This window comes from Plasmodium falciparum (genome assembly GCF_000002765.6).
Source record: "Plasmodium falciparum 3D7 genome assembly, chromosome: 14".
Lineage (NCBI taxonomy): Eukaryota > Apicomplexa > Aconoidasida > Haemosporida > Plasmodiidae > Plasmodium > Plasmodium falciparum.
The window spans coordinates 2,865,001-2,889,876 of NC_037283.1; the positions used below are offsets into that span (position 1 = coordinate 2,865,001).

A 24,876-nucleotide genomic window follows, 5' to 3' on the forward strand; every position below is an offset into this window, starting at 1 on the left:
ATTTATGTATGTATATTTATTTTTTATGTTTTTCTTTTGTGTAAAGACCCTAAAAGTTCTTCATCAAATCTTGGCATTGTAGAACATTTTAAGGTTGCATTTTCCAATTCTTTACGAAGAGAATGTACTCTTTCACATTTTTTTAAAAACATATATTCATCATTATATAATTTATTATTAACATCCTTGTCTTGTGCGTAATTATTAAATTGAGTATCATTTTTTTTTACATAAGCATTTCTGTCGTCTTGTTGATTAATATCATAAGAATAAGAAGGAGATGAACTATCTTTTTCATTATCATTTATATTATCATCCTCATAACTTTTTGTTTGTTCTTTTATATATTCACTCATATTGGAGTTCTCATTTTCTAATATATTTTTGCCCGTGTCTTTTTTTCCTAAAAATATAACTTTTTTCTTTTCTTCTATTTTATTATTATGAAGAATACATCCCACAGTGCCAAAACAATTTATGAGGAAAAAGGTTCTTATGCTATTTATCTGTTACGAAAATAGAGGAATAGACAAGGGAAAAAAAAAAAAAACATAAATAAATTAACATATATATATATATATATATATTATAAATATAATATTTCATTTTAATAACTTCGTGATATTAGCAAATCATCATGTCATCATTTTATTTTTTTTCTTTTCACACTTACTATATTGTTAAAATATATTTTTAATAAAAAATTATCATTGCTCGTTTTTTCCACTGGACATTCAAGACATTCAATCTGGAAAAAAATAAAAATTAAAAATAATAAAATAAAATATTAAAAAATAAAAAAAAAATAAAAATAAAAAAATAAATAAAAATAAAAAAAAAAATAAAAATAAAAATAAAAAAAATCATAAAAATAAAATAAATCATAAAAATAGATATAAAAATAAAATACAAAATTTTTTTGTAAAATAGAAACGAACAATATATGTTCGTACATATATATATATATATATATATATATATATATTTATTTATTTATTTATATATATTATTTTTTTTTTTTTTTTTTTTTTGTAAATAACAAAATGGATAATAAATCCCTATTGATTCATATTATATATATAATATATATATTTATATTATATATGTCTGTATATTATAAATGTGTACATTATATATATGTATATTTATTTTTACTTGTGAACTTTCTATAACTGCATAAAAGCTTTGTACAAAAATTTCTGCGTGTATATTAACAAACTTATGCAGACAACCTAAATCACTCATTTTCAATATATATTTGTACTTTATTTTATGATATTTATTTTTATATGTATATTAGTTGTGTACTTTCTCTAACTGTATTTTTATCTTCCTATAAAATAACAAATTGTATGATATGAGCCGCATAAAGGACAAAAGCACAACACTTTCAAAAAATAAAAAATTCGGTCCAAATATAAAATGTTATAAAAATATGTACATATAAAAAAATATATACATATAAAAAAATATATACATATAAAAAAATATATACATATAAAAAAATATATACATATAAAAAAATATATACATATAAAAAAATATATACATATAAAAAAATATATACATATAAAAAAATATATACATATATGTAAATATATATATATATATATATATATATATATATATATATATATATAGTATGTATGTAAATATTAAATAATATAATAAATAAATAGTTAACACATTGTGTTAAAGTATCCATTTATTTAATAAACTATATTAGCATTTTATTGTTTTAATAGTATATTTTTTTTTTTATATATATTCTTTTTGTTCTCATACTTATAAAAGTTATACAAAGATATATATTTTATATGTTATTTTCCTTTTTTTTTTTTTCTTATTTTTTTTTGATCAGCCTGTTCAGAAGAAAAAAAAAGTATCCTGGTAAAAAACAGCTCCAGCATTAAAAACACAAAAAAGGGATTTTTAATTGATGAAGATAATATAATTAACAAAATAAAAGAGCTAAATATAATTCTGTTACAAAATAAAGACGAAATAGATAATCTGAAGCAAGAAAATGAATCATACGTTACACAAGTGTGCAAAATATTTATATATACATATATATAATATATATATATATATATATATATATATATATATATATATATATATATGTTATGATAAAATAAAAAAAAGATATTAAAAGGCACATAAATAATACAAAACATTTAAAATCTATATAAACATGTCACATATATAATTTAACATTATTTTGTACCCATACAGATAACCAATTTTATGAATAAGTGCAAAGAACTACAAAATATATGTAACGATAAAGATATTATACTTTTCAAATATAAACAAGAAGAAAAGAATCTTTTACAATTAATAGATTCTTATAAAAAAGAAAAGGAAGAATTACAAAATGAAATAGAAAAACTAGAAAATAACATCCAATCTACAAAAGGACAATTGTTGGTACAAAATAATGAAATAGATATATTAAAGAAAGAAATAAAAGAAAAAGATAAAAATATTGAAGAGCTAAATATATATATAAAGCATACGGAAGATGAAATATTAAAGCTTACAAATGAAAATAATAAAAATAAAGAAGATGTAAATAATAATATAAAGAAACAAAATAAAATAAATGAACACATTAATGAAAAAGAAAATGTTATAAAAGGCTTAGAGGAAAAAATACAAAAATGTAACAAAGTCATAAAGGATAAAATAGAAGAAAATGAAACTAATAAAAAAAAGATACAACAACAAAATGAAAAAATAAATTATATAAATGATAAAATACAAGATCTTGAAAGAGAACAAAAAAATGACAAAGAGAAAATTAAAAAATATATAGAAAAAATTAAAACATTAAAAAAGACAAGTACTATTATGGAAGAAAAAAAGAAAGCAGACAAAATCGATGAACAAAATAAGGAGAAGAATCAACAAGAAGAAATATATAACTCACAAATATATAATATAAATAAAAAGATCAATAAAAAAGGTATCAAAAATGGTAATATGAATAAATCTGATAAAATGAATAAAATAAATATGAATGGAAAAAATATATCAACAAATCAAAAAAATGTATGTAATTCTAGAAGTACTAGTAATAGTAGTAGTAACAGTAGTGATATGAGTCAGGAAGAAATTGTTAGCTTCTCAAGTAAATACAATATAAAACAAAATAAAATAAACACATCTCAAAAATGAAGATATTATTATGTTTATATATATATATATATATATATATATGTGCATACTATTTTTCTCGTAAATATAAAATTATTGTATCATTTTTATTTTTATTTCAAAACCTTTTAATATGCTGGCGTAAAACTATAAGATATATTTAAACTCCCTGATATTTGATACAACTGAAAAAAGCAAAAATATTATACAAAAAAAAAAAAAAAAAATATATATATATATATATATATAATATTTTTTCCTCTCTTTTTTTTTTTTTTTCTTTTTTTTTTGTCTTTTATTGAAAAATACTTACATCGTATAGGTCATAAATATAATCGTCAAGGTTCGGTTTTATATTATTGTTGATATATAAATACTGTACATGAAGAAATATAAAAAAATAAAAGCGTACATAATTAACACACAAATGTTCCTATATATATATATATATATATATATATATATATACACACACAAACACTTAATATATATACATACATATGTATATATTTATATTTATTTATTTTTATATGATCTTACTATATTATCATTTTTGTTGAATATTCTTTTGAGGAATATTAATAAGGAAGAAAAAGTTTCATTTCCATTAATGAGCACTTTATTTTTTTTCAATATTGTCGTACCACTTATGCATTTAAAAACAATTTTAACTTAAAAATGTAAAATAAGAAATAAAACATATATATATATGTATATATCTTATAATTTATTCTTATTATTTTTTTTTGTCTTTATCAATTCATAATATATATATATATATATATATAGAGAGAGAGAGAGAAAAAAAAAAAAAAAAAAAAAAAGAAAAACAGAAAGATATACACAAAAAGGTTATATTATATATAAATCATATAGTATATGTTTTTTTTGTTATATAGCATTTTATACATATCAAAAATATAGGAAAATAAAAAATATATATAGTACACAAATGTATATATATATATATATATATATATATATATGAATATATTACAAAATTTTTTTCCTTTATATTTCTAGTTCCAATTTCTTTTAGGTAATTGTTTCAATATATATATAATATACTAACATATCTCTTTATTTTTCTTTTTTATTTTTCTTACTCTTTTGGTTTCGTCGATTAATTAAAATTTCACGCATATCAGGTTTTTTTTCAAATACTGGTATATACTGTATATAATTCTCTGTCATAATTTAAAAAGAAAAAATTTCAGCATAGGACAAAACATATTTATTTAATAACTTCTTTACACATAATTATATAAAAATAAAATAATTTATATGTATATTATTGTTAACCTTTTTTACTTAATTATTTATTTATTATTATTTTATTTTTTTTATTAATTACCTATATGTGGATATGGATATTACTATATAAATAAAAATATATATATATATATATATATATAAATTTATTTATATTTATATACTAATGAATTATATAGTTTATAAATTTAGAAAATGAGCATTTTTTTGTATGAATTTTTTATTATTAAAAATTGATAGAAAATAATGTTTATATGTACATATATATATATATATATATATATATATATTTCTTTGTTTTTACTATAAAAAATGTAATAGAATTTAGTCTGTTTTATAACAATCTATTGTATACATTATATATATATATATATATATATATATATATATATATATATATATCACATATAAATTTATATTTATATATATTTGTTTATTTGTTTTTTATTATATTGTTATTTTTTTCTCTTTTATTTTATAATTTTTTTTTTTGGTATAATTCATAATTATTTGATTATATAATATATATATATATATATATATATATATATATATATATATAACTTCTTTAGCTTTAATTAATTGTGTTTTTCTTTTTTTATGGTGATTTTTCTTATAATATTTTTTTAACCCTATGGAAAGTAAAAAAACCTTTTTTAGGGAGAATGAGCAAGTGAAGAATAGATTAGAGAGTGTTATGAACATTATTAATAAGGATGATGATAAATATATTTTGGATAATTTTAATATAATATTAGATAATTTATATTATTTAAAGAGTTGCTTAAATAGTTATAGAGAAGTAAAAAATGTTTTGGATCCCCATTTGAATTTATTAGTTCATTCGTTCTTATATTTTATGAAAAAATCTTTTAAAAATGTTAAGTATATTATATCCTATTATAAGAAAAATTTATATGAGGAAGAAAAGAAAAGAAATGAAAATGATAATATAAGTGTAGAAATAAATAAATGTAATATTGCGCACATTGATGAAGATAGCAATAATAATAATAATAATAATAATGTTAAGATTAGTTATGATACTATAAAAATATGTAGCGAAGAGCAATTTCATTTTGGTTTTTTAAAAAACAATTTAATACATGGAAACAATAATAATAGTAATACACATCAAGATACAGAAAAAAATGTACAGTGTACGATACATATAAATAATATGCTCAATAAAGAAAATATTAAGAACCATATTGGTTGTTCTAAGGATGATTATGAATATTCAGCATGTGTGAATTCTAAAACAAATTTAGAAAGGAAATATTCTGATGATGAATTTTTAAATATGTATATAATTATTAAAGAAATATATAAATATTATAATACTCTTATATCAGTTAGAGGAGAAAAAAAAATAAAATCGCTTTTTACATGTAATTCTTTTTATTTATATAATATTGTTGATTTATTACTTTTATTAAAAAGAGAAGAAGAAATATTTGAATATATAAGTAATTTAGTATATAATAAAACAGGTGAAAATAATTCTTGGGTATTTTCATATATCTTAATAATATGGTTATCTTTTTGTTTATATATACCTTTCAAATTAAAAGATGTAGATAAGTATATGTTAAATAATATTGAAGAAATTTATTATTATTATATAAAAAAAAATGAAAAATCAAAAGAAGCATGTTCTATTTTATATTCTCATTTTTTAAGGAGACAAGACGTATATGAATGTAATATATATTTTCATCATTTTTTTCTTATTTCTAAAGAAATAATGATGAAATTAATATATATAGATTTAGAAAAGGCTAAAAGTAAAGAACCCAAAGATGAAGAATTTTACATTATTAAAAATAAGGAACTTCCTTCGTATTGCAACAATACCAAATTTAGTAATATAATTTTACATGGTATTTTATTAACACACAAAAGGGTATTGAAAAAAGTAGAAAAGAAAATACTTTTTAACTACAAAAAGTTTTATAATTTCTTCTTAATACAAAATTTTAAATATTTAGATTTTACTGAAACTTCAAAAGCATTAAAAATTTTATGCTTAGGTTATTATGCATTATTATTCCTAGACAAAAATGAAGATTATAAAAATATAACAAGTACAAACGTTGAAACGAATAATAATCACAGTTGTAATATTAATATATTAGAAAAAAGTAAAGAAGAAAAAAAAAAGGAAAGTAATATATATAAACTTACTCAAAAAAATTCTTTATCGAACACAAAATTTTGTTATAATAATTTGGATTATGAACATATGTATAAGGATCATCCTCTTTTTCATAAATTACCCATGTATGTAAATATAAATGATGCTTTTATAGAATATAAGACAGCTCATGAAACTGAACATTTTCATATATTGGGAAACAAAAAGGAAATTAATAATAATATTTTAGAAAAGAATAAAGTAAATACAACAAGTGATAATATTAACCTAGAAAATGATTATTCTAATACTTATCATATTGAGCAAAATAAATGTGAAGATAATGTAATATTGTTTGATAAAAAAGATAGTAGTACTAATAATACTACTATTACTAAAAAGGATAATAGTAATAATAATAATGATAATGATAATACTAACAATAATAATGATAATGATAATAGTAACAATAATAATGATAATGGTAGTAATAATGATAATAGTAGTAATAATAATATATATTATAGACCAAGTTACAAAGAACAGTTAGAACATATTAAAATTGTGGGAGGGAAAAAATTTATTTGTGAAAGTCATATTATGGAAATACTTAATATTTTCTTTTTTTATTTTAATGATAATAATAGTTATATTAGATGGTGTTTATCAAAAAGTTTTGGTAATATTATGATATATTTAAATGTAGATAATATTAATACGGTTATTAATAAATTTGATGATTTTACAAAATATAATGATTATAATATGCTCTGTACAATTAATTATACCTTATTCCATTTTTTATTTAATAAGAATATTATTTCAGTGGATATTTTAAATTATCTTTTAAAAAAAATAATACATAGTTTATATTCAGATAAGGTTAAAATATATCCTAGCGCCTTTGTATTATTATATAGTTTATTTAAATATAATAAATACATAAAAATGAATTTTAAAAATAATGTGACTAATATTAATTACTTTTTATTTCATCTAATATTTATTAAGTTGATAATTTTCTCATTATTTGAGGATAATATTAATGTAAGAAAATCATCTATGTCATTATTACAGTTATATGTAGGGAAATTTAATTTCTTTTATGAAATAGAAAATAAAAATAGGTTGGATAAGAACACGATGGAAATAGCAGAAATGTATGTTAATAATAATAACAACGTTTGTGATAATGATTTGATTGTAGATACTCCGATGGAGAATAATGTACATAATCATGAAAACAAAAATATTAATTCATATTTTATAGATAATTCCAAAGGAAACTTAAATAATATCATAGAACATCCTATGTATATATCAAGTAGTAAAAATAATCAGGAACATTTTTTTGATCGTATGCTTGATTTTATTAACTTATTTTTTAGTCATTCTGACATAAGTACCTATTACGAAAATGTTAGAAATATGTCAAATGAATTTGTAGATAATTCGAAAATAAGCATTCCATTGATAAAATATACTATTAATAATTATAATATTAATAAAAATATTAATAATGATAATAATGAAAATATTAATAATAATAATGAAAATATTAATAATGATATTAATGAAAATATTAACAATTGTGATAATATTTTTTATAAAAGAAATCATAGATATATGAACCAAATAAAAAGAGATATTTTTAATAAAAATATTGATCTATTACGTACTTGCAATTTCAACGAATTAATAAATTTAAAAAAGTCTATTATTATCAAAACAAAAATGGTGTGCAATTTTTTTTTATATAAATATCCAATTATTTATCATTTATATTCCAATAAATTATTTCATGAAAATGTGAACGTACGGTTATTGTCTTCTGAATCATTATCTAATTTATGTATTCTTGACTGTGATTATTTTATTCACGTTGTTCTCCCATTTTTAATAAAAAAAAGTTATGAAGAAAATGTTTTAATAAAACATGGATCTATAATTTGTATTTCCAAAATTTTATTAAAATTAAAGAAAGAAATTAATGAAAATTTACAAAATGATATAAAAAATATTATTATCTATAGTGAAAAAAAAAGAATATATAAATTTAAAAAAGGAGAAATCCTAAGACATTCCTTATGTTTATTAATTCAAAGTATATGTCAATGTAATTACTTTCTTGTAAAAAAAAATACGTGCACATTTTTTAAAGATATTTTACATAATAATTTATTTCATTATAATGAAATTATTCAATTTGAAGCTTCCAAAATTTTTTATTATATGCCTATATATTTATTAAGTAAACAACATACTATTGAATTTATTTATGAAGTATTCTTTAATATTATTAAAAAGAAAAATAATTTTCTTCATTTAAAAGGTTATTTTATACTTTTATGTTTTGTCAATGATACTATTATTCCATATGTATGTTCTGAACTCATACAACTTTTTTATTATATTTTAAAAAAAAATTCAACCTATTATAAAACCAAAAATAAATATTATATCAAACACAATAAGGAAGATATACAAAATATCAATGTCGAAAATACTAATGATTACAATGATATAAAAAAAGATGTCTATTTCTTTAAAAAAATTAATTTTGAAACATATCCCATTGATTATAATATGAAAATCTTTTGTCTACTTTCACTCTTTAATGTTGTCAATAACTTAAGAAATATATATATATCCGATTTCTTGAAGGTCTATACAAAATGTACCATAAATTTTAAAGGTTTGATTAAATCCAGAGGGCCAAAAATTAATAAAAAGAAAAAAATAAATAACATAAATATTCATGAAATGGACTATTTCAGTAATAGTACAAATGAAAATAATGAAAGGGAAAATAGTCAGGTAAATTGCTCAAACAAAAAAGCTAGCTACCTGAACGGTTCAGGTAATAATTCATCGAATGGAAAAGAATTGGAGTATAATTTAAGAAGTGGTAGTTTATATAAAAATGATAACCTTAATAATAATAAAGTTGATGAAAAGGAATTATGTTTTGAAAGAGATTCTGTGGATAAAAATTATAATGAACTAACCATTCCCTTAGACGTTTCATATCATAAGAAAAAAAGACGAAAAAGAAATACGAGTTTTTATATAAGGAAAGATATAAATTTCATAAGGAAAGAGATAAGTTGGGATAAAGTTTTGGAAAAAAATAAAAAGAAAAATGGAGATATGCATAGTGATATACTTGAGTACAAATTAAATATAAACAAAATAACTAAAATATTAATTTTGTATTTACAAGAATATGTGTATGAAAATGATATAGGAGATTCGCATATTTTTGTTCGTGAAATATGTTTGGGTTTAACCATATTTTTATTAACATCTTATCCGTTGTATTTTTTTAAAAAAAGAAATAAAAATGTGCAAAATGTAAATAATATAAATGATGTAAATGATGTAAATAATTTAAGTAATGTAAAAAATGTGGTAAATGCTTATAAAGATAGGATTAAAGAAAAGAATGATGATACAAAAATACACAAGGTAGATAAATGTTCATGTCCACTCAAATTATATCATCCAAATGAAAAATCTTCAGATAAAAATAAAAATATGTGCTTAAGTAAAAATTATTTTTATGAACAATTTGATTCTGATAACAGTTATGAAGATGAAGATGAAGAATATATTAATGATAAGAACGGAACAGATGATATATTAAAAAATGAGAAAGAAGAAACTTATTATATATATATTATATATAAAATAAAAAAGAAGTATATTAATATACTTATTCAGTTATTATTAAAATTATTATGTGAGAAAAATATGAGGACACATAAAATGTGCTTGTTTTTATTAAATTATTTATATAATTATTCTATATTTAATACGAAAGAGAAAATAATGGATACATTTTCTTTCAATAATATATTTAATAAATATTGTCATGATTTTTCTTATGAATTATTTCTTAAAAAAAAAATTGATGATAATATAAGAAAAAGTAAAATGAATATATATAACTATTTAAATACTTATTCTGATAATATTTGTAATGTGTTTGAAAATATAATTGTTCATACATGTGATTATTATCAACCCTTATATTTAAAAGAAGATAAAGAGCAAAATATAGAATTTGAGGAAGAGGATTTAGAAAAAGAAAAAATATATAATAATACTCCCTGTTCTTGTGTGTATGAAGAAGAGATTACTTCTTTATTTTTAAATAAAAATTATAAGTATAATTTGATAAAAACGATATTTAACAAAATTAATAACTTTATATATTTATACAATTATGCATTAAAATATGCTAGCTTTTCTATATTTCATAAGAATAAATACATGTCCACGCGGAAGGGCGTAATTAAGGGTTACTCTGAAAAGGATAATATAGAAAGTTGTGATAATATGAATAATATTAAAGATAATTTAGATGATGCACACAATGATCCTTGTGAGTTTAATAAATTGGATGGGAATAAAAAAAGTGATGATTTGTGCTTTGATTTAATTTTTGACAACATACATATAAATAACGATTTTATTGATGAAATGAATGTGAGTGAGAATGAAGATAAGATTAGTATGGAAGAAGAAGGATTAATAAAAGATGTTCACTTTCTTTTAGATAAAGGGAAAAAAAATATTAGTGTAATTAAATGTTTAGAATATAATGAGATATATTTGTATAAACATATATTTTACCTATTATTTTTGAATAAATATAATTATTATATAATAAATGGATTCTTTAATAGTTTATGTTATTATTCTTCTCATAGTGAATATAGTAATTATGAATACACAAATTTGATTACGAAAGGAAAAGAAAAATCTATAGAATTTTTATTCTTAGAATTTTTAGAAAGATATAAGAATATATATACGTTTGGATATATTAGAGATGATATATTATTTTTGTATATACGATATTATAAAAAATATTATGTGAATTATGATTATTCTATTGTTAATAATATAATTTATCAATATAATGACAATAAAAATAAAAAGATGAAAAAATTATTATATCCATATAACGATTCATATGAAAAATTAATAGATAATGAAGGAAATGAAAATTTACAGATGGATGGATATATGGAAAATGATTTGGAGAAATATGATAATTTTGGTTGTTGTTATAATTATGAGGAGAATTATTTTTCTCTTTTTAATTATAATATGCACGACATAAATTTGAAAGAAATAATATCATTAGAAAAGACTTGTAGAGAATTTAATTATTCATATAATATATTTAATAATTATAATATATATTTTGATGGAAATATAATTTTATTTTATAATAATGTGGAAAGTAATAATATGGATAAAAGTTTACAAAAAAAAAAAAGAATTAAAGAAAATAAAAAAATAAAAAGGGAGCAACATGAAAAAATTGAATTATTACCATATGTAAATATATGTCTAATTAAAATTTTATATTACTTAAATAATTTTAATTTAGTACAATTAGAAATATTTCTAAAGAGTGTTAATTCTTTTATTAAATCCTCTATAATGAATAATTTTGCAGCATATTCCTTTCTATATTTTTTTCTTATATCACTGGACAAATACAATTCATTTGCGCTTATTAAAACAATTTCTGAAGTTATTATAAATATTTTTATGTGTCTGTCTATTCACAATAATATAAAACGATTGGCTATGTTCTTGATTCTTCAGTTATTAGTACATAGGTGAATTGAAACAAAAAAAGAAATATATATATATAAAATATAAATGTATATATATATATATATATATATATATATATATATATATATATATTATAATATAATATAATATAATATAATTATTGCATTTCATCGTGTTACCATTATTTCTTTTGGTAGGTATCCTAAGATTCGAGAATTTACAAATGAGTATTTTTATGCAAATATAAATTTCATATCTCCTAGCGAATTTAAACATTATTTATTTAAGAGTTATGAAGATTTAGAAAGCATCATGTCAATATTGATAAATACTCAATTTTCGCTTATGCTCAAAAAGGAAAATTGTCATATAAAATTAGCAGTTGAAGAAATATCGACCCTTTTGAATATTCCGTATTAAATCACATTTTCATCATGATCCTCATTTTCTAAATCGTCGTCACTTTTATTATAATCGAAAATATAGTCGTCCTCCAGGGCTATTTCTTCATCACAAGCATCTAAAGGATATAAAAATAATTAAAATATAAATATATAAGATAAATCAATATATATAAATATAAATATATATGTATGTATATATGTATGTATTTATAAATAATAGATCAACCCACTGTAACATAATTTATCATAATTAATTAGTTATATATATATATATATATATATAATATATATAAACATAGTGTACCATAATTAAATATAAATAATTAATATATATATATAATATATATGGAGACAATTTAGAATAATTAATCATATATAATTAATTTGTATACATACATATATATATATATTTTTGTTATAGTTTATTTTAAAATTTATATTTGTATCTATGCACTACTTACTTGATATATTATCCTCCTTATGTTTTTCTTTTTCATCATTTTCATCTTTGTCTTCATTTTCCTTTTCATTTTCCTTTTCATTTTCATTGTCATTTTCTTTTTGATTTATTTTATTCGATACTTTTGGTACATTTAAAAGAACTTTTTCCTCTTGGTAAATATTTTTATAAGAATTAAAATATAATTCATAAGGATAATAATGGACATTATATTTTGAGATTATTTTTTCTTTGTATACATCCAATTCTTTTTTATCGTATATTCTATTTTTCTCATAATTACATATGTCTATACTTTTCATATGGTACTTTAAAATATTATTAGTAATAACATAATCTTCATTATAACTCTTCATATCAAATTTGCTCGTAAGTTTGTTCACATCAAAATCGACAACTGTAAAAATATATACATGTATAAGTAAAATAAACTATGAATAAATATTCTTTTAAATTGGTACTTATATATATATATATATATATAAATATATGTATAAGTATAGGTTATATTGAAAAAAACATAGTATATATCACATGATAATATATATAAATGTTTTTTAATTTTTTAATTTTTTAATTATTTATATTATATTATATATATATATATATATATATATATATATATTATATATATATTATTTTTTTGTCACTTCTCATCGCTCATCATACCTTTTTCTTCCGATTTGATGTTGTTCTGCTTTAATTTATTACTCATAATGATTTAAAAATTATTACGTATACTCTTGCATTCCTTTTTTTTTTTTTCCTTTTTCCGTATGATAATATAAATAAAGGGTAAACAATATTTATCTTAAGAAAAAGAGATATAGATAAATTATTAAAAGAGTTTTATTATATATATATATATATATATATAAATACATATTTTACTTATATATTATCATTTCAACATTTTTACTAAAAAGTTACAAATTTTTAAAACGTTAATGTTTAAATATTTTTTTTCGTATGTAATATATAATATATTTATTAGTTGGAGCAATACAAAATATATATACGTGGTTTATAATATGTACTACGTTATATATAATTATAATATATATATATATAATAAATATATTACCAACATCATAATAATATAATTATTATAATATATTATATATATATTATATTATATAATATTTATTTCTTATTTTCTTTTTTTTTTTTTTTTTTTTTTTTTAAAATATATTTATATAATATCTCATTTTTTTACCATTTAGTAGGAAAAAAAAAATATATATTTTATATAAAGAATATGGTAAAAATAAAAATGATTAAAAATAAGGGACGTTTATTATATTATTTAAGCATTTATATTATAAATGTAATTTTATATATTTTATTGTTTTGTTAATATATATATATATATTGTTATATATATAAATCCATAATATATATATATATATATATGTTAATATTTAATGCAAAAAATGCAGAATACGCAAAACAGTTCGATTTGCTTTAAAAGGAGGCCTCTTATGAAATATAATACTGATATGAACATAGATGACAATGTAGAAGATAATGTAAGATATTTTATTTTGTATGGACTTAATAAATTTAAAGGAAATAAAAAAAAAGAATTCAAGAAAAAAACACGACGAAGAATAAAAATTGATAAGAAAATAGCTTCATTTGTTTTTCCTCGATCAAGAAAAGAAAAACGTATAAGATTAATTTATTTAAAGAAAATTCTTAAAAAAAAATTAAAAATAAAGAAATGTATGAAAAAACTAAGGCAGAGATTACAAGAACATCAAAAGTTTATTTCAAAATTTATTGAAAAAAAACAAGAACAAAAAAATAGTGAAAACATAAAAGAAGAAGACATACCAACTGAGGATATGGACAAGAAGGAATTAATATAATATACATCAAATATGACGTATGATGATTTTTTTTTTTTTTTTTTTTTTGTGTTAAATTTGAAATTTTATAAATTATTATATTATAGTTAATTCAAAAAAATTTTCATATATATATATATATAATGAGGAGAGAGAGAAATATTTATATTTATACATATAATGTAAATATTTTCTTTCAAAAAAAAGAAATATATATATATATATATATATTTATTTATTTATTTATTTATATTTCCTTTATCAATAAAGAGATTACCTTTCTTTTTCCTTCATATATACATTATATTTATATTGTCCTATCCTAGATATTTGATAAAAAGATGTCATACTCATAAAGAAGTTAACTAAAAGAAGGGAAAGCAAAAAAAAGAAGGAGCATTAAAATATACCAAGATAAAAACAGTGTGCCCATATTTGTCCTTAATTATTATCACACATAAATGTTTATATATATATATATATGTACTTATTTTTTTTTAATTTTTTACTTGTTAACAAATTAAGGTTCCTAGGTTTAATCATATAAGCAAATCGTGTAAACAGCAATCCAGTTAAACAGATAGCTGTTAAATTCAAAAAGTTAAAGGAATAGTAAAAAAATATTTTATATTTATATTTATATGTATTTACCGCGAGACAACCAAAAAAGCAACCAACAAACAAAAAAAAAAATAAAAAAAAATATAATAAATATATAAAAAATAAAATAAAGTTGAATTAAAAAAAAAAATAAAAATATTACCAATTTGTTGTGGTAAAGATAAATAACTTGGATCTCTATTAATATCTGCAATGTTGGCTAATGATATGGACCATTTAAATGTAGGTGCCCAAAAATGAATAGTCAAGATACCAGTATCAGATACTGTAAAAAAAAAAAAAAAAAAAAAAAAAAAAAAAAAAAAAAAATATATATATATATATATATGTATAATATGTATTATGAGATAAAAATATATATGTACATATGATCTATTTCGTTTTTATTTTTTTTGTGTCCATTTTTACCAAGCACTTTTTTTAAACTTTCATTTATATTATAACATTGTATTTTTTTTTTTAGTTTTGGTATGATGTTTGGATAAAATATTTTCTTTATTATTTCCATTTTTTTTTTTTTTTTTTTTTTTTTTATGATATATATGATTACATGTAAAAAATATAAAGAAATAAGAAAACTAATATATTATTTTATATATAGATATATATACATACAATTCATACATATTATTTATGGTTTATAATTTTTTTTTTTTTTTTTTTTTATCCTTTCTAATTATATTTTAACAAAATTTATCTTTTTATTTTATTTTATTTTTTTTTTTTTTGTGATATTTATCCCTTTATTTTATTTTATTTTTTTCTGTATTTCATAGTGAATGAAATAAATACATATGAAAATATAACTTTATAATATGTTCTATATTATATATATTTTTTAACACATAAAAAAAAAGAAAGAAAAAAAAAAATTTTTTTTTATCTTAAAAACTTAAATATATAAAATTAGAATGATGTATAATGAGCATTATTAAAAATATATAAATGTGTATGTATTATTATATTTTGTGCTTTGGTAAATACAAACATATATATATATATATATATATATATATATATGTAACTATAATTTGTTATTTATCAAATGTAAAATATAATTTTTTTTTTTTATCACATATAAATAAGTATATATATAATAAAATATGTATAATAAATATAAAGAAAAACAAGTTGCTTTTTTATAATAAACAAATAAAAAAATGAAATAAAATTATACACATATATATATATATATATATATGTATATTATTTCATTATTCATTTCCTCTTAATAATTTACAAGCATTAAATTAAACATATTATTCTTATTATATAAATTATATTGTATTATATATATTATATTTATTTGTATAAAATAAAAAGATAATATAATTAATAGAGAATATATATAAATAATTCAATCTTTAAGAAAATAAAGAATTTTTAAAAATTATAAATATAGACAACAGAGTTTTTAAATAAAATATAATTTATTTTTATTTCATCACTACACGTGATTAATATATATGTAAGATTTAAACTGATAGCAATAATATTTTTATAAAAAAAAAAAAAAAAAAAAAAAAAAAAAAAAAAAACTAACTGCGCAAATATGTCTTATTCGTACACATATATATATATATATATATATATATATATATATATATATATTTATTTATTTATTAAAATGTAAACGTAGAGTAATTTTTGTATGCTTCAAAAAAAAAAAAATAAATAAATAAATAAAAAGTGTAACTGTTTTTTAAAATAAAGATATTATATATAATAAATTTACACATATATATATATATATATATATTTATTTTATTTTTTCTATGCTGCTGTTCTCTATCAAATATGTTATACATTTTGAATAAATTTTCCTCATACGCGTGTAATATTATATATATATATATATTTTTTTTTTTTTTCTATATATGTCCATTAAAAAAAAAACTAATAATTTAAAACATTTTTATTTAATAGACAATATTTTTATTTAAAAATAAAAAGAAATATTTTCATAAAAGGATATAATAACGTATAAAATTTTTTTTTTTTTTTTTTTTTTTTTTTTTTTTTTTTAAAGATATTTTTTTATCATCTTAATCCTTATTTTATTACTTTTTGTAAATCATTTATACTTGACAAGAAGGGAAAATTTTATTTCTGTTTACGTCTATATATATATTATATGAGTTGATTTATTCTAAACTATACATTATAGTAGAGACAGAAAATTTATTTAATTGAATATAAAAATAATATATATATATATATACATATATATATTTATTTATATTTATTTATTTAACCTTTTCATGAATGAGTATAATAATGATAATATGGAACAGGAGAAGGAAAAAAAAAAAGAGGAACAGAAATATAAGAATATTATAAAGAAGGAGTATGTATATATATATATATATATATATATGTGTGTGTGTGTTTATGTTTATATATTTTTCTATGTGTTTCTTTATTATTCTATAAAATATATAAATCTAGATTCTTCAAAAAATTTATGTTATCATATATATATATATATATATATATTATAACACTTTTATATGTTATGTTTTCTTGCATATTATTCTAATCTCCTCTCAGATATTTTATATTTCCTCGATTATATGACAAAAATAAAGAAATAGAATACAATAAATTAAGGATACATAATATAAAAGAATATATTTGTATTCACCTGACCATATCTCTATTTATTATTCTTATAGAATGTTTTGTATTTTCCTTCAGTAAAAATAAAATGAAATAAGAAAATTAAGAAAATTAAGAAAATTAAGAAAATAAAGAAAATAAAGAAAATAAAGAAAATTTTATAATTACTTTTTTTTTTTTTTTTTTTTTTTTTTTTTTTTTTTTTTTTTTTTTTTTATTGCCGTTTTAGATTTGAATATAAAAGATACAACATATGTGGAAATATGTGTAGTAATATTTTCCATTTTGAATTGTTTGATGCATATTGTTGTGTTAATAAAAATGTATTTTTTTACATCTGAAAGTGTGTATACTAAAGGGGTATTCATTGGATATATAGTTTTAGTAAGCTTGTGATAAATAAAACAATAAGAATAAATGAACATAGAAATATAGACATATGCATATATATATATATATATATATATATACAATGTTTATTTGTAGAATCAGGTTTTTCAATTTTTATCTTTATATTTCTTTACCAAAAGGAATGAACAAAGCAAAAATGATATTGCTCATTTGAAATATTATGACAACAGTTTTAATTTGTATGTGCACTTTTTTGTGGATTCAGTTTTTATTCTTTGTTTACCAGCATTAAGGTAAATTATAATAAATAAATAATTAAATAAATATATATATATATATATATATATATATAACAATAGATATATTTATATTTATGTTTATGTTTATGTTTATATTTATGTTTATGTTTATGTTTATGTTTATATTTATGTTTATATTTATGTTCATATTTATGTTCATATTTATGTTCATATTTATGTTCATATTTATGTTCATATTTATGTTAATGTTTATATTTATGCTTCATTTTACCTTTGTTATACCTTCAGCTTTTTCTTGTCCGTTTTATTCATGATGATGTTTCTTTGCTTAAATATCCTACTTATAAATATGATTAAATTTAATAAAACAAACTATGGTAGCGACATTTATCATATTTGTTTACTAAGCGTAGTTCTATTAATGTTTTTGATTTTGCGCTACATGATGGAAGAGAGGAACAGATTATTATTTTTCTTTATAAAAGATATGATGTTTGATAATTATAAGAAATGGTACTCTGATTATATAGGAGCTCATTATGATAAGGATAAAGACTCTACAACAATAAATGGGGATAATAATAAATATGAAAAAGAGAAGTGTGAAGATTATAAATTTTTATTTTCTAATAAGTGTATATTATTTCATGATTTTACTCTGAATGCTTGTTATAAAGATTATTATTCGATGATTTGTTTTTTGAATAAATTGTTAAAAAGTTGTAACATAAAGGAAGATATGAGTAGTAATACAAGTGTTAATATTAATGGGGATACCTATCAGAATATGAATTTTCATGATAATATAAATTCGAATATACCTAAAAATTACAATTCGTTTTATGAAGAATTAAAAAAGAATCTGAATGAATCAGATATTTTAACTATAGCATACGAAGTTGAAGTATTGAAAAATATAAAAAAAATAAATTGTGATGAAATTGGAAAAAATTGGGATTATTCATTTATCGATTCTGAATATGGGAAATCAACGTTAGTTATTTTAGAAGTAGGGTATCATTTGATAAGTCCTTATATAGAAAATAATGAGAATAAAAAGAAGAAATTACAATTATTTTTATTATTAATTAATAGTATGTATTTTCCTAATCCTTATCATAATGCTAATCATGGTGCTACAGTATGTCACTTATCAAAATGTTTAGCACATATAACAGATTATGATAGTTATTTAAATAATACATATATGATATGTTATTTAATAGCATCTATAGCACATGATGTAGGACATCCAGGAAAAACAAATTCGTATTTATCTGAAACGAATCATATATTATCTATACGCTATAATGATATGAGTATATTAGAAAATTATCATTGTAGTATAACATTTTCCATATTACAACTTATAGGTTTCGATTTTTTAATTAATAATGAAGATACTAAATTAGTTGAAAAAAATAATTATACAAACATGAGGAAGTTTATTATAGAGTTAATTATATCTACTGATATGAAATTACATTTTGAATATGTAGACATATTTAAAAAAAGAAAAAAAAGCCAAAATTTTGATATAAGTGATACGGATGCTATTAATTTGGGAACCATAAATATTAAGCTAGCTGATATTGGACATACCTGTTTGAAATGGAAAGATCATGCAAAATGGACCATGTTGGTAAGTGAAGAATTCTTTTCTCAAAAGAGGGTCGAGGAGTTGCACAAGAACAAAAATATAGGTAAGCAAAGGAAATATAATAAAATAAAATAAAAATTAAATGTAACTATGAAAGAGGGGGAAATAAGAATTTTCTACAAAAATGGTGATATGTAAATATATATATATATATATATATATATATTTTTTTTTTTTTTTTTTTTTTTTTTTTTTGACAGACCCCTTAAATTTTTCCAATTTCGGAAAAGAGGACAACATCGATGAAGGAATGATTTTTAATTATGAAAATATATACATAAATTATATAAATAATATAAACAACATAAACACATATGATTACAGCTATATTAAATTAAATTTCATACATCATCATGATTTTGTTAAAAGCATACCTAGTACTCAAGTTTACTTTTTTGAAATTATTGTCATGCCTTTAATTAAAGAACTCCAATCAATGGAAAAATCAAAAAAAGAAATTACACAAAAAGTTTTACATAACCTAAATATTAATTTACAAACATGGAGACTTATTGAAAAAAATATTAATTTGTTTTATAACACAGAAAAAATGACAGGAACAGATTATTATAAAAATTTAGAGAAACAAAAGTTACTAAGGGGAATACGGTTGTTGGACATAGCTGAGGAAGATGTCATATCACTAACCAAAAATTTTAAAGAAGAAATAAAACATGGAAAATTATAATGGACATTTTATAAATCACAATGGATATTTTATAAATCACAATGGAGACTTTATAAATAACATTCATATAGAACACGACAAAAAAAAAAAAAAAAAAACATATTAAAATAAACGAAAAAAAAATATAAAACATAAAAACAATAAAGAGGAAATCAAAACAAGGGAAAATATTTCTTTTACATATATAGTATGTTATAAAAATTAGTATTTAACAAAATATGTTTTATTAACATATCGATTATATATTCATTTTCAAAATTAATATATGTCTGAACATATATATATATATATATACAATTTCATTCTTCTGTTGTTTATAAAAATTATACTCTAGTGAAATATAAAGGAATTTATACATATATATTTATATGTTTCTTTCGATAAGATATCAAAGTGTATTTAATCGAATAATATATTATTGTTATATATATATATATATATATATATATATATATATATATATGTAAATGTTAAAGTTAAAGTTAAAGTTTGTAAAATAAGAAAAAAAAAAAAAAAAAAAAAAAAAAAAAAAAAAAGAAATTTATATAAATATATCTATGTATATACATATATATATATATATATATATATATATATATATATATGTTTTATTATAAATAACTTTTTAATTCTCATAATTAACATATTGTTGTTTTTGAAAATATTAAATATTCTTCGCATTTAAAAAAAAAAATATATGTTTACATGTATATAAATAAATAAATATATATATATATATATATATATATATATATTTATTGTGTCAAATTTTATAACACACAAAAGATTATATAAGAACTTTCATTTAATTTGTACTTGCTTTTTTATCATTCATATATTTAACATAATCATCCTTAATCATGTTCATTCTTTCATTGTAATATGTTCTATCTTCATCATCTAAAAATTCGTCATTTTTTTCTTTTAACTTTTTTAAAATAAATTCTTCCCTTTCACTTTTGTTCCTGAGCTTTCTCCAGTCAATATAGCTTATATGGATAACATTATAACCTAAAAAAAAAATTAAATCATAAAAATATATGAATAAAAATGCAAATAATATATACATATATATATATATATATATATATATATATATATATATTTATGTGCACATATACATAATAATAAATTTCTTTTTTTTTTATATTTAAAATTTTATTTCCTTTTTCTGATTATACCTAGCTTGGTTAATATCCGATGCTTCAATTTTGTGTATGTGGTGTATCGATTACTATTTGCATAAAAATGAGAAGGACCATCAACTTCTATAGCTATAGGTCTATCATCTGCAAAAAGGGAATTTTCTTCTTCTTTTTTATTATCGTTTTCGTTTTGTACATTTTCGTTTTGTACATTTCCGTTTTGTACACTTTCGTTTTGATTTTTATTATCACTAGTTGCTTTTAATGGACTAGCTAATTTTTCGGTTATTAATTTGATAAGTTTTAGTTTCTCTTTTTTTTCTTCTTCTGTTAAATTTTCATCAACTTCAAAAACGTTAGGAATATCTTCTTCATTTTCTATCCATTCAGAAGATGTATTTTTATCACTACATGTATTATTATCATCTTGATTTATTTTATTATTATCTATAATGTGATTTTCCATATTGTCCTTTTCGTCATTTTGTTTATTTAATTTTCTGTTCATTATAATTTCTTCATTATTTTCTTTTACATTTGAATTTTCCTTTATATTCTTTTCTATATTTTCATATTTATGTTCATTCGATTGATCATTTAAAAAATTATCCTTATCATTTAATGGTATATCATTACTTATATTATTATCATATGAATAATCTTGTGAATTATGGTATATATTTTTATTATCAAAATAATTATTTGATTTTTGTTTATCCTTTATATAATCCTCCTTTGTTTTTATATTTTCATTATTATAAGGTGACATATTATTATGCATATTATATTCTTTATTATGATTATAATTAAGATAATTATTATTATAATCAGCATTCTTATAAGATCGTTCATCTACATTTTTGTTATGTTCCCTATTTTCTTTCCTCTTTTTCAAATCCTTCATATTTTTATTTGATGTTGTGTCATTATACATATTGTGTATGTCATCAAGATCATTAATATTATTATAATTATTGTTTGTGTTTGGATAATCTAATTTATGACGGTCATCATTACCATATTTATTTTCTTCATTATAATAATTATCATGAAAATATTCATCATTTATTTCATTATGTGTCATATTATTTTCCATCTGATTCATATTCGGATTTACAGAAATTTTATCATTATTATATTTGTTTTCATAATTGTGTACATAATTCTTCTTTGTATAATTATTTGAATTATATTGAATATGTTGACTTGTTTTTAACTTAACATCATCTTTTGGAATGTCTCCACTTTTTATATTTTTCTTATTCACCTCATTATCATCCTGGTAATTATTATTATTATTATTCTTAATATTTTTATTTACAGGTATGTAATTCGAATAGCTATTATTAATGTAGTTGTTTTTTCCATCACAAAAAAAGCGACGGATTTTTATTTGAGAATAAAAAAAAGTCTTTCCCCTCTTCAACAACATTATTAAATATAAAAAAAAAAAAAAAATATATATATATATTATATATATATATATATATATATATATATATATATGTATATCATATAAGGGATAAATAAATATTACATATATAAAAAGTAATATTCTTGAATTGTAGAAAAGAAAAAATTTTCAATGAATATATATATATATATTAAATAATATTCACATATATATATATATTAAATAATATTCACATATATATATATATTAAATAATATTCACATATATATATATATTAAATAATATTCACATATATATATATATTAAATAATATTCACATATATATATATATTAAATAATATTCACATATATATATATATTAAATAATATTCACATATATATATATATTAAATAATATTCACATATATATATATATATATATTAAATAATATTCACATATATATATATATATATATTAAATAATATTCACATATATATATATATATATATTAAATAATATTCACATATATATATATATATTTATATATATAACTTTATTCAAGGAATAATTGCCACACAATATCATCTATTTTTTTTTTTTTTTTTTTTTTCGTTGTAGGTTTGTTTTATATATATCATTATTATAAATGTTCATTCTTTTAAATATTATATATATACACAAATGAAAAAAAAAAAAAATTATAAAAATAAGAAATATTTTTAAACTAAGTGGGTATGTATAAAATATGAAAAAAAATAAATATATATATATATATATATATATATAATATATGTACAATCCTATATGGATTTAAGGGGCGCACAGAAAAATGAGGTAAAAAAAAAAAAAGAAAAAAAAAAAAAAGAAAAAAAAAAAAAAGAAACATTATATAATATAATATAAAGGAAGTAAGCTTATATACATATATATATATATATATATATATATATATATATATATTCATATATTAGTTAAATGTAAAAAATATATATATATATTTTTTTTTTTTTTTTTACATTTACCTATCATTTTATGTAATCTTTATTAAACTTAAATATATATACTATAAGATTTTTATTATAATTATCATACACTTAATATATGTTTTTCTATTTCTTTTGTGAAAAAAAAAAAAAAAAAAAAAGAAGAAATAAAAAGTACACCTACATACACTTTTATATTAATTTATATTTCCATACTTTTGTAACATTATATTAGATATTAATGTGAAGAACCATATTTGATTATATGACTA

At 18.0% G+C, this 24,876-nt stretch overlaps 9 protein-coding genes across 9 annotated transcripts; 4 read left to right on the top strand and 5 right to left on the bottom strand.

The window, feature by feature from the left end:
• Positions 1-23: 23 nt before the first annotated feature.
• On the bottom strand, positions 24-1,245 carry PF3D7_1469800 (conserved Plasmodium protein, unknown function; the record flags this gene model as incomplete). Its single annotated transcript, XM_001348804.2, has 3 exons — positions 24-506; positions 674-748; positions 1,156-1,245. The coding sequence occupies 3 exons, from the start codon at positions 1,243-1,245 to the stop codon at positions 24-26; spliced, it is 648 nt and encodes a 215-aa protein (XP_001348840.2).
• A 112-nt stretch (positions 1,246-1,357) lies between these two features.
• On the top strand, positions 1,358-3,183 carry PF3D7_1469900 (protein MGET; the record flags this gene model as incomplete). Its single annotated transcript, XM_001348805.1, has 3 exons — positions 1,358-1,424; positions 1,862-2,046; positions 2,239-3,183. The coding sequence occupies 3 exons, from the start codon at positions 1,358-1,360 to the stop codon at positions 3,181-3,183; spliced, it is 1,197 nt and encodes a 398-aa protein (XP_001348841.1).
• A 107-nt stretch (positions 3,184-3,290) lies between these two features.
• Positions 3,291-4,356, bottom strand: PF3D7_1470000 (autophagy-related protein 12, putative; the record flags this gene model as incomplete). Its single annotated transcript, XM_002585432.1, has 4 exons — positions 3,291-3,347; positions 3,476-3,538; positions 3,703-3,833; positions 4,269-4,356. The coding sequence occupies 4 exons, from the start codon at positions 4,354-4,356 to the stop codon at positions 3,291-3,293; spliced, it is 339 nt and encodes a 112-aa protein (XP_002585478.1).
• A 712-nt stretch (positions 4,357-5,068) lies between these two features.
• PF3D7_1470100 (conserved Plasmodium protein, unknown function) lies at positions 5,069-12,589 on the top strand (the record flags this gene model as incomplete). Its single annotated transcript, XM_001348806.2, has 2 exons — positions 5,069-12,210; positions 12,367-12,589. The coding sequence occupies 2 exons, from the start codon at positions 5,069-5,071 to the stop codon at positions 12,587-12,589; spliced, it is 7,365 nt and encodes a 2,454-aa protein (XP_001348842.2).
• Positions 12,586-13,748, bottom strand: PF3D7_1470200 (conserved Plasmodium protein, unknown function; the record flags this gene model as incomplete). Its single annotated transcript, XM_001348807.2, has 3 exons — positions 12,586-12,689; positions 13,035-13,430; positions 13,703-13,748. The coding sequence occupies 3 exons, from the start codon at positions 13,746-13,748 to the stop codon at positions 12,586-12,588; spliced, it is 546 nt and encodes a 181-aa protein (XP_001348843.2).
• Positions 13,749-14,457: 709 nt separating this feature from the next.
• Positions 14,458-14,904, top strand: PF3D7_1470300 (conserved Plasmodium protein, unknown function; the record flags this gene model as incomplete). Its single annotated transcript, XM_001348808.1, has 1 exon — positions 14,458-14,904. One exon carries the CDS (start codon positions 14,458-14,460, stop codon positions 14,902-14,904), a length of 447 nt encoding a protein of 148 aa, XP_001348844.1.
• A 252-nt stretch (positions 14,905-15,156) lies between these two features.
• PF3D7_1470400 (mitochondrial pyruvate carrier protein 2, putative) lies at positions 15,157-16,012 on the bottom strand (the record flags this gene model as incomplete). Its single annotated transcript, XM_001348809.2, has 4 exons — positions 15,157-15,248; positions 15,393-15,467; positions 15,647-15,769; positions 15,913-16,012. The coding sequence occupies 4 exons, from the start codon at positions 16,010-16,012 to the stop codon at positions 15,157-15,159; spliced, it is 390 nt and encodes a 129-aa protein (XP_001348845.2).
• Positions 16,013-17,765: 1,753 nt separating this feature from the next.
• PF3D7_1470500 (cGMP-specific 3',5'-cyclic phosphodiesterase delta) lies at positions 17,766-21,082 on the top strand (the record flags this gene model as incomplete). Its single annotated transcript, XM_001348810.2, has 6 exons — positions 17,766-17,851; positions 18,055-18,200; positions 18,353-18,507; positions 18,610-18,767; positions 19,023-20,437; positions 20,595-21,082. The coding sequence occupies 6 exons, from the start codon at positions 17,766-17,768 to the stop codon at positions 21,080-21,082; spliced, it is 2,448 nt and encodes an 815-aa protein (XP_001348846.2).
• An 805-nt stretch (positions 21,083-21,887) lies between these two features.
• On the bottom strand, positions 21,888-23,659 carry PF3D7_1470600 (RAP protein, putative; the record flags this gene model as incomplete). Its single annotated transcript, XM_001348811.2, has 2 exons — positions 21,888-22,093; positions 22,264-23,659. The coding sequence occupies 2 exons, from the start codon at positions 23,657-23,659 to the stop codon at positions 21,888-21,890; spliced, it is 1,602 nt and encodes a 533-aa protein (XP_001348847.2).
• Positions 23,660-24,876: the final 1,217 nt, after the last annotated feature.